Source organism: Panulirus ornatus, chromosome 3, assembly GCF_036320965.1.
Source record: "Panulirus ornatus isolate Po-2019 chromosome 3, ASM3632096v1, whole genome shotgun sequence".
NCBI classification, from domain to species: Eukaryota; Metazoa; Arthropoda; class Malacostraca; order Decapoda; family Palinuridae; genus Panulirus; species Panulirus ornatus.
In genome coordinates, this window is record NC_092226.1 from 33,416,702 (window position 1) to 33,427,522 (window position 10,821).

The following is a 10,821-nucleotide window of genomic DNA, read 5'->3' on the forward strand; positions in this document are numbered from 1 at the left end:
CATGTCGCCACTCATTTCCCAGCCTAATGTCGTCTTTTAAATTCCCATGTCTTACAATCCATCCCATTATAATCAATCAGTGACATTTATGAGAACGATAACCGGTACTAGGACTGATCCCTGCGGCACACCACTTGTCACGACGAACCAATCTGAGGTTTGTCCGTTAATCACAGTTCCTTCTTTATAGCCACTCAACCAATTTCTTAAACGAAGTCAAACATACCCTGTACCATATGAATTAACTTTTGCACGTTGGCTTTGATGTGAAAACTTATCGTCAGCGTTTTGAAACTTCAAAGCGGTGAAATCAACTGCTTTACTTTTAACAAAACATATATATGAATGAAAATGCGTATCAAACGTATGACATAAAATCTACATGCAGTAATTGTATAGTGAACGAATGGAAATACTCAACGCAATAAAACAGTAAATGCAAATATCGTGAAAGACCTACCATGAGAAAAAGAGGCATTTCATTATATGGAGTACCAAGTGCGTAAAATTCCCTTCACCTATGCGAAAATAGGTCGTCATGTTGTTTTCTCTGCGTCCAAGAATTCATGAAGGTGCGCGTGTAATGTTGTGGAGTTTGTGTTCGTGTGTGTATCTGCACGTGTATGATTCCACGTGCATGTCTTTTCATGCGCGTATGGGTCCGCGCATGTCTGTTTCTTACTCACGTCTTTGTCCGTGCGCAAGTGGCCCCGTGTCTATTTTACCACGCGACCAAGTATTTAGTGCCTGTTATGTCTACTTAGAAGTTTGCCTATCTCTGCACAGGGGAAGGGAACTTTACTCTCTTATGGGCATCATTTCCGAAACTTTTACGGTTATCATACAGCCTTTCGAATCTTACAATGCTATCTGCAATTACTGTACCATTGATCAGTCGTTTATCTTCACTGATAACCTCGCTATGAACCATTAGGTCTCCTGCTGCCTGTCCTTTCCATGTACTCTGACGCTTGTTACGATTCTTTGCCTTCTTACGTCCTCATGTTTTACATTTACTTCCTACTACAGGACACTGGTGTGCGGTTATCTCACCGTGTCCTTGTGTATATCTATCAGTGGTTATCACTTCTCCCCTTGACCTCCTTTATTGCCACTCAGACGAAGCGAAGGAGTCTCTCCTCTCATAACTCGCACCACTAGCTTGATGTCATCGTAGACGCATTTCATGTAATTTCCTGTAGCAAACCTTTGTATGTCTTCCACTGAATAGACCCCAATGATGAAGCCTATGAATCTTTCACACGTCGTTCATGTCTTGATATTTCTTACCTTCCGTTTCACCTGAAGGCAACCTTTACTAAGGCCACAAAATAAACGACTATTTGCACCAAAGTGAAAGCACAAAAGCCATCTTTGGAGCAGATGTGGCGGTAAAGATCACTGGCAGAGAGATGAGAGGCAGCCAGACGGGGTTTTTGAATAAAGATCACATGAGGAAGGAGACAAATTGTGTTCAACACTGACGAAGCAAGACACAGGACAACGAATGTTGCAGAAATCAATAGCGAAAGAGCCCGTTCTAAGACCATTATTGGTGTACACACACACACACGTATACAACATAAGGCTATTACCCACTGCCAAGGAAAAGAGAAGTAAGAAAGTCTTCGTTTGCGTATTCAAAAGGCTGAATTCTACGTACATGAGGTAATGCGAGTTATTTCCAAAATATATCCACCTACTGAAAGGCAGGAGAGCAGAATATGTCTGGGGATAACTGGGGAGTTAAATGGAGAGAATAAAAGGGAGAAGGTGAGGGAGATGAGGATGGAGTGATGGGATAAACTGGTTCACAGTCGCGTAGGTAAGGGGGAGAAGTAATGGGTTGAAGAGGTTGACAGTGGTACTGGAAGCGGAAGAGGTCATGAGTTGAAGTGGTTAACTGAGGCACTGAGAGGGGAGGAAGTCATGATCTGAAGTGGTCGGCAGGGGCACTGAAAGGGGAGGAGGTAATGAGTTCAAGTGTTTGGCAAGGGTAATGGAAGAGGTAGTTACTAATTACTTGAAGCGGTTGACAAAGGGAATGGAAGGTAAGAGGTAATGAGTTCAGGTGGTTGACAGGAACACTGGGAAGGAGAAATTAGGTTCATGACTTGGATATATGATTATATGAAAGAGCCAGATAACAGAAATCCCGATGGTCTATTATCAGGTCATCTGCTGGAGGATAACAATAGTAAATCAATTTACTGATTTCTACAGATAGACACATGATTGTAAAGCAGAAGGCTCGTTCCCTCCCACCTCTCCCTCCGGCAAATCAACCATGAAGAACAACTACGAAATACAGACTGAACGAACTAATATCAAAACATATATAAACGGACGAAAAGGGAAGGAAACAATCTGACCTCACTTCAGCCTCGAAACAGTTTGAAGAGAAAATATTTCATCCTTACAACGGGAAAGAGATAGGTTGTAATGGGCACATTATACTGCCATTCTTGAATAGGCTTATGCACTCATAATTACAATCATCAATATCATTGAAATATCTGTCCTGGTGTGGTTTGAGCAGACTGATCGTTTCTCCTTGACAATGTGTGGTTGTACCTTTTTCTGTGCTTTCCAGCACTACAGCTCAAAAAAAGGAATTTGCCCAAGTTTGTATTACAGTACATATCCTTTGCATTAACTTCACAATGTTGTTCTGGTCACTTAAATTGTCGAAATTACCGAGTGATTCGTTTCAAAGACTTTTATTATATCTCTTAGCAGACGGCTTTATTATTTTGGAAAAACCGTTTATACATCTCATAAGTTTTTTATTTTAAGCATCATATATCAGGGAAGGAATTCGTCTTGTTGCTCTTATCTGTATTGGTTCATGAGAAAATAATCTGCAATACCATCCATTCCATCCGCTGCGTCTCACTTCATCTCTCGCAAGGCTTTCACCACCTCTTCTCTTTTCATCAAACCATTCCCCATGATAATTCTCTCCGCATATCTCCTCGAACCAAACACCCTCCACCTACTACCTTATCATACAAAGGATACAAAGGAACTCAAACAGCGACAAACCACTAGACCCTTTCAAGGCTGATCGTAACAGCAAAAGATATTAAAACTCGGAGTCTCTCATGATTAAAAGAGGAAAACCTGCAAATTCATGTGACTGAGGATGCGAAAGTAACATTAATCTTGGACTTTAATCTAAATGGTTATCAACTCTATTTCTAAACGTATCTACGGTAATGCTTTCAAAATTCTCATCGTCCATGTTAACAATCATGTTGAAGAAAAAGTACTTCGCCTCATTCCAGGTAAAACCTAGGCTCTAGAGTTCTTACCCGTGAGTACGAGTGCAATAAGACGAATCAAACCTTAAGTAGCTTGTTATGTCCAGATTACCAAAACCTTTAATAATCTTAAATACCTGTATCAAATCAACTCAATCTTTTCCGTAAGCTAAAATTACTTCAATTGTTTCGTGGTAGCATAACGCTGTACTCTCCCCAGTCTGTATATCTCTTTTTTCAAGTAAGGTGAACAAAATAATATAGCATACAAGTGGAGCGCACTAATGGATTGTAGAGAGTAAGGATGATTTATCCAAATTCGAAAGCCCTACCTATATATCCAACAATCTGGTCCGCCATTTGTAACTATTTCGCTGCACATCTTATTTCCCTTTATCTTACTAGTGATTCTTATACACTTCTTTTTTCTTTGTCATATGGTAGCTTGCATCAAAGTTTTTCCAACAGATATGTAAAACTGTGCACTTGATTATATCAAAGTCCATCACAGTGTCTATGTGAGTTAGAAGTTACACAGCTTCAATTCATGTCGCCATTCATTTCCCAGCCAAATATCCTTTTGTAAATTCCCATGTTTTACAATCCATCCCATTATAATCAATCAGTGACATTTATGAGAACGATAACCGGTACTGGGACTGATCCCTGCGGCACACCACTTGTCACGACGAACCAATCTGAGGTTTCTCCGTTAATCACTGTTCCTTGTTTACAGCCACTCAACCAATTTCTTAAACGAAGTCAAACCCTCCCTGTACCATATGAATTAACTTTTGCACGTTGGCTTTGATGTGAAAACTTAACGTAAGCGTTTTGAAACTTCAAAGCGATGAAATCAACTGCTTTACTTTTAACAAAACATATATATGAATGAAAATGCGTATCAAATGTATGACAGAGAATCTACATGCAGTAATTGTATAGTGAACGAATGGAAATACGCGATAAAACGGTAAATGCAAATATCATGAAAGATCTAGCATGAGAAAAAGAGTCATTTCATTATATGGAGTACCAAGTGCGTAAAATTCCCTTCACCTATGCAAAAATAGGTCATGTTGTTTTCTCTGCGTCCAAGAATTCATGAAGGTGCGCGTGTAATGTTGTGGAGTTTGTGTTCGTGTGTGTATCTGCACGTGTATGATTCCACGTGCATGGTCTTTTCATGCGCGTATGGCTCCGCGCATGTCTGTATCTTACTCACGTCTTTGTCCGTGCGCAAGTGGCCCCGTGTCTATTTTACCACGCGACCAAGTATTTAGTGCGTGTTATGTCTACTTAGAAGTTTGCCTATCTCTGCACAGGGGAAGGGAACTTTACTCTCTTATGGGCATCATTTCAGAAACTTTTACGGTTATCATACAGCCTTTCGAATCTTCCAATGCTATCTGCAATTACTGTACCATTGATCAGTCGTTTATCTTCACTGATAACCTCGCTATGAACCATTAGGTCTCCTGCTGCCTGTCCTTTCCATGTACTCTGACGCTTGTTACGATTCTTTGCCTTCTTGCGTCCTCATGTTTTACATTTCCTTCCTACTACAGGACACTGGTGTGCGGTTATCTCACCGTGTCCTTGTGTATATCTATCAGTGGTTACACTTGACCTCCTTTATTGCCACTTAGACGAAGCGAAGGAGTCTCTCCTCTCATAACTCGCACCACTAGCTTGATGTCATCGCAGACGAATTTCATGTAATTTCCTGTAGCAAATCTTTGTATGTCTTCCACTGAATACACCCAAATAATGAAGCCTAGGCACCTTTCAAACGTCGTTCATGTCTTGATATTTCTTACCTTCCGTTTCACCTGAAGGCAACCTTTACTAAGGCCAAAAAATAAACGAATATTTGCACCAAAGTGAAACCACAAAACCCATCTTTGGAGCCGACCTGGCGGTAAAGATCAGAGGCAGAGAGATGAGAGGCAGCTAGACGGGGTTTTTGAATAAAGATCAGATGAGGAAGGAGACAAATTGTGTTCAACACTGATGAGGCAAGACATAGGACAACGAATGTTGCAGAAATGAATAGCGAAAGAGCCCGTTCGAAGACCATTATCGGTGTACACATACACACTCGTATACAACATCAGACTATTACCCAATGCCAAGAAAAAAGAGAAGTAAGAAAGTCTTCGTTTGCGTATTCAAAAGGCTGAATTCTACGTACATGAGGTAATGCGAGTTATTTCCAAAATATATCCCCCTAATGAATGACAAGCAAGCAAAATATATCTTGGTAGTTACATGGAGAGAATAAAAGGGAGAAGTGAAGGGAGATGAGGATGGAGTGAACTGGTTCACAGTGGCGTAGGTAAGGGGGAGAAGTAATGGGTTCAAGAGGTTGACAGGGATAATGCAAACGGAGGAGGTCATGAGTTGAAGTGGTTGACTGAGGCACTGAAAGGGGAGGAAGTCATGATCTGAAGTGGTTGGCAGGGGCACTGAAAGGGGAGGAGGTAATGAGTTCAAGGGGTTGGCAGGGGTAATGGAAGAGGTAGTAATTACTTGAAGCGATTAACAGAGGGAATGGAAGGGAAGAGGTAACGAGTTCAGGTGGTTGACAGGAACACTGGGAAGGAAGGCGGTAGTGAGTTGAAATGGTAGACAGGGGCACTAGGAAGGAGAAATTAGGTTCTTAACTTGGAAACAGGATTATATGGTAGAGCCAGATAACAGAAGTCCCGATGGTCTATTATCAGGTCATCTGCTGGAGGATAACAATAGTAAATCAACTGATTGATCTCTACAGATAGACACATGATTGTAATGCAGAAGGCTCGTTCCCTCCCGCCTCTCCCCCCGGCAAATCAGCCGTCGGGGAAACAGCCATGAAGAACAACTATGTAATACAGACTGAACGAACTAACATAAAAACATATATAAACGGACGAAAGGGGAAGGAAACAATCTGACCTCACTTCAGCCTCGAAACAGTTTGGAGAGAAAATATTTCATCCTTACAACGGGAAAGAGATAGGTTGTAATGGGCACATTATACTGCCATTCTTGAATAGGCTTATGCAATCATAATTACAATCATCAATATCATTGAAATATCTGTCCTGGCGTGGTTTGAGCACTCTGATCGTTTTCTCCTTGACAATGTGTGGTTGTAGTTTTTTCTGTGGTTTGCAGCACTACAGCTCAAAAAGCAATTTGCCCAAGTGTGTATTACAGTACATGTCCTTTGCATTAACTTCACAATCTTCTTCTGGTCACTTATATTGTCGAAATTACCGAGTAATACGTTTCTAAAACTTTTATTATATCTTTTAGCAGACGGCTTTATTATTTTGGAAAAACCGTTTATACATCTCTTAAGTTTTCCTTTTTAGCATCATATAACAGGGAAGGAATTCGTCTTGCTGCTTTTATCTGTATTTCTTCTTATCTGTATTTGTTCATGAGAAAATAATCTGCAATACCATCCATTTAATCCGCTGCGTCTCACTTCATCTCTCGCAAGGCTTTCACCACCTCTTCTCTTTTCATCAAACCATTCCCCATGATAATTCTCTCCGCATATCTCCTCGAACCAAACACCCTACACCTACTCCCTTATCATACAAAGGATACAAAGGAACTCAAACAGCGACAAACCACTAGACCCTTTCAAGGCTGATCGTAACAGTAAAAGATATTAAAAACTCGCAAACTCTCATGATTAAAAGAGGAAAACCTGCAAATACATGTGACTGAGGATGCGAAAGTAAGATTAATCATGGACTTTAAGCTAAATGGTTATCAACTCTATTTTTAAACGTATCTACGGTAATCCTTTCAAAATTCTCATTGTCCATGTTAAAAATCATGTTGAAGAAAAAGTACTTCGCCACATTCGAGGTAAAACGTAGGCTATACAGTTCTTACCCGTGATTACTAGTGAAATAAGACGAATCAAACCTTAAGTAGCTTGTTAGGTCCAGATTACCAAAACCTTTAATAATCTTGAATACCTGTATCAAATCAGCTCAATCTTTTCCGTAAGCTAAAATGATTTCAATCGTTTCGTGGTAGCTTGACGCTGTACTCTACCCAGTCTGTATATCTCTTTTTTCAAGTAAGTTGAACAAAATAATATACCATACAAGTGGAGCGCACTAATGGATTGTAGAGAGTAAGGATGATTTATCCAAATTCGAAAGCCCTGCCAATGGATCCAAGAATCTGGTCCACCATTTGTAACTATTTCGCTGCACATCTTATTTTGCTTTATCTTTACTGGGTCCTAGCCTTGTGAATCTTTCCTTCCAATTTTCTTCGAATTCCCTTTGGACCATCTTAACCCAGTACCTTTCTGCCTTCCTCATATCATCGGCAGTGAGTGTATGCAATATTCCTCTAAATGTTTTCTTTCTAATAATGCATCTTTCTAATAATGGCGTAGTCCGCAGCATTGCCGTCAGTGGCCACCCACCGCCAATCATTAGTATTAGTAGGTCCCTGAATCTCCGCAATCCTTGTTCCAGCAAACGCTCCAAATCCATGTGATTCATTTTGTATCTGTGACCTTACTATCAATGAGTCAGTTAGATGTGGTGCCCTATCGAACACAAAACTTGTTTCTTTTTCTATTACCTTCCGTAACCTAGCAGACAATACTGCTGCACAAAGCTCCAGTCTCAGAGTAATTATTTGCCGAATGGGAGCAACTCGACTCTTGGCTGCAAGTAATTGAGAAGAAATGTGCCATCTTTCAGTTCAAAGCGAATGTATGCACATGTAGAGTATGCAATATTGCTGGCCTCAGCATAAATGACAAGTGTGGTGTTACCAAGTGCATTATCAGGCTTTATACACCGCTTACATTTTAGATCCTCCAAGGCATACATATCTTGGAACAAATTAACCCAGTGCACATGCATTTCATCAGGGATTGGTTCATCCCAACCCAGTTGCTCATCAGCTTTGTATTCTTGTTTTCGTGTGATGAGATGTCTCATTCATAGCTTAAATTGTATCGTGAAAGATGTAGCAAGGCCTAAAGGGTCGTATAGTGACGTCACTTGACTTAGGATCATCCTTTTTGTCAGTTGTTTGGGTATCCTTTGCACTATTTCCTCTACTGTTAGGTCAGGACCAGTGCGGATCTTCTTGCGTTTTGTACAAATGTTAATGCTTACTTTGTAAGAGCATTGATCTTTCTTTGGTTCCCAAATCATCCCTAGTACCTTTTCAACCTCAGTATCAATTATCTTAGAATCTTCTGTCATATCATGGCTTCCAGACATTACCCATTGTTTCATCTGGAATCCTCCTCTTTTAAGGATCTCTTCGGTCCTTTTCATTCTTTCAAGGGCTTCCTCTGCACTTTCACATCAATGAAGAATGTCATCCACATACAACTTATTAATGATCATGGCAGCTGTTTCCGGGTACTTGCCTTTGAACATTTCGGCAGTTTTATGGAGTGCTGTCATGGCAATCACTCCACTAGGTCTGTCACCGAAAGTTACCGTCTGTAAACAATAATGGTCAGGCTCCCTGGTAGTGTTCATATCTCGCCACAAGAACCGGTGGGTCATTTTATCAGCTTCAGAGAGGAGTACAGAATTATACATTTTACTGATATCTCCCACAATTGCTACCGGACTCTGACGAAACCTAACCAATATGCCAAAAAGATCACACAGCATATCAGGCCCCTTGGCATAATAGTCATTCAAGACGTGTCCCATGTATGAGGCAGAGGAATTAAACACTATTCTGATGGGAGTGGATTTAGAGTCTGGTCTTAATATTTCATGATGAGGGATGTAGTGTACTGGGCCCTGAGAGTCCTTGATTTCATCTGTAGTCAATTTTCGAGCTACATCTCGCTCCACCATGTCATGGATCTGATCACTATATTCCTTTGCATATGCAACTCCTCTTTTTGCTAATCTCTTTTCTGTAGCTCTAAGTCTGCCCATGTAGGCTGAGAAGTTATTTGGCAAGGTCTTTGGCGATTTTATCCATGGATAAGAAGCTGTCCATTGACTTGTTTTTGAGTCATGTATTTAAACCTTGTGTTATTAGAGACAATTCTCTTTCTTCTTTAAGACTATATCTGTTACTTCCAAGGGGACACTTTCCACATTTGCAGTTGCCACATTTTGGAATGCAACATCTCCCCAGATTTTCTACAGAGAAGTCATCAAGCCTTCGCGTAACACTGGCTTTTGATTCAACAACTACATCATTTACCGTACATGCAGCAATGTGATTAATCCTAACAAGAACATGAGCAGAGTCGACATCCAACCTTTTCATCATGGAATCAAAAGAGTCATCCACCCCGTGAACTACCTCCAATGCCTCCCCCGACAGACAGGATCGCAACACATATGCATCATCTTCATATACTGATTTCATTAATCTTTCATAGTCTTTACAGAATGTGGGATAATCACGAATCTTGACATCAAAATGTGGTAGAGTTAACCGCTCCATTCTCACTTTGTGCATTTCGTTAACACTGGCTTTGTCTTTCTTTGTTACTTTAGCTATTATAGCATAAGCCTGATTTATTGTCCTTTCAATATCAGTGATATAAGTATCAAGTTCATTAATGAGCACATCATAATTTGATTTCTTTGTATCAAGAGACTCAGCTAACTGCTCATTAATTTTTTTCAATTTCAAGGAACTGTTTGAACACGTCATCATAAATACCTCGTAACACTTCCAAGGGGTCATCCCGGCCTTGCGCCTCCTTTAACAAGTTGACCTTGAACAGTGAACTTCCGTTTGGCGATGGTCCGCTCCTTCATCAACTGTTCATCCATCTTGGCAGGGGATTTGTTGGACTGTTTCACCAAGGTGTGAGTGAGACAGCACTGGTCGTTACTCTATTTAATCTAGTGTCCAACCTGTAATAAATGTACAAGTCACAGTACCAATTACAAAACATAACACCCATACATATACATTATTATCACAATGTCTTATTTACTAAATCCAATCACTCACACAGTGCCTCCTCTATCAGCACACATGTGAAACTGGAATTCAGATCACTTTTCACAGCTTCAGGGTCACAATTATTAGCACAATGGTGTACTCCGGCATAACATCATTGAGACTGGACCATGTGCCACACAGCTCCAGGATCACCAACATTAAATCCCTGCCCCACACCTGACCACTGCATCCCTTGCCCCAACACCTCCACCAGTCGTCACCACCAAACATACAGGCCTTCCCAAGAAACAATGAAGGGCCGCTAGTTGACGGCATGGACAACACCTCCATCCTGTCCACGTCACTCACCTTCTATGCCACAACTTTACACACAAGAATAGCGACAAGCGAATGCCAAACGGGAGAGCGAAATACAATATCTCATTAGCAAAATAATAGTACAAATTCTATGCAGAACATAAGAAAATTACAAATTTAGTTAATACAAAAACAATAATATAGTTATAATAAGACAATTTATCTATTCAATTCAAAGAAAACTTGACCAATAGGACACAAGAGATATTCTCAGTACACCACTAGACCCTTTCAAGGCTGATCGTAACAGTAAAAGATATCAAAAACTCGC

At 40.5% G+C, this 10,821-nt stretch overlaps 3 protein-coding genes across 9 annotated transcripts in view; all 3 read right to left on the bottom strand.

The window, feature by feature from the left end:
• Positions 1-10,103, bottom strand: part of LOC139761955 (uncharacterized) — a 622,461-nt gene extending 612,358 nt beyond the window's left edge. For all 7 annotated transcript variants that reach the window (XM_071686680.1, XM_071686670.1, XM_071686698.1 and 4 more), the window contains exon 1: positions 9,945-10,103. The gene's annotated coding sequence lies outside the window, so the exon portion shown is untranslated. The remainder of the gene's footprint in view (positions 1-9,944) is intronic.
• On the bottom strand, positions 8,234-8,578 carry LOC139759469 (uncharacterized). Its single transcript, XM_071681630.1, has one exon. It carries the CDS (start codon positions 8,576-8,578, stop codon positions 8,234-8,236), a length of 345 nt encoding a protein of 114 aa, XP_071537731.1.
• LOC139759473 (uncharacterized) lies at positions 8,609-9,202 on the bottom strand. The gene has a single exon (XM_071681643.1). It carries the CDS (start codon positions 9,200-9,202, stop codon positions 8,609-8,611), a length of 594 nt encoding a protein of 197 aa, XP_071537744.1.
• Positions 10,104-10,821: the final 718 nt, after the last annotated feature.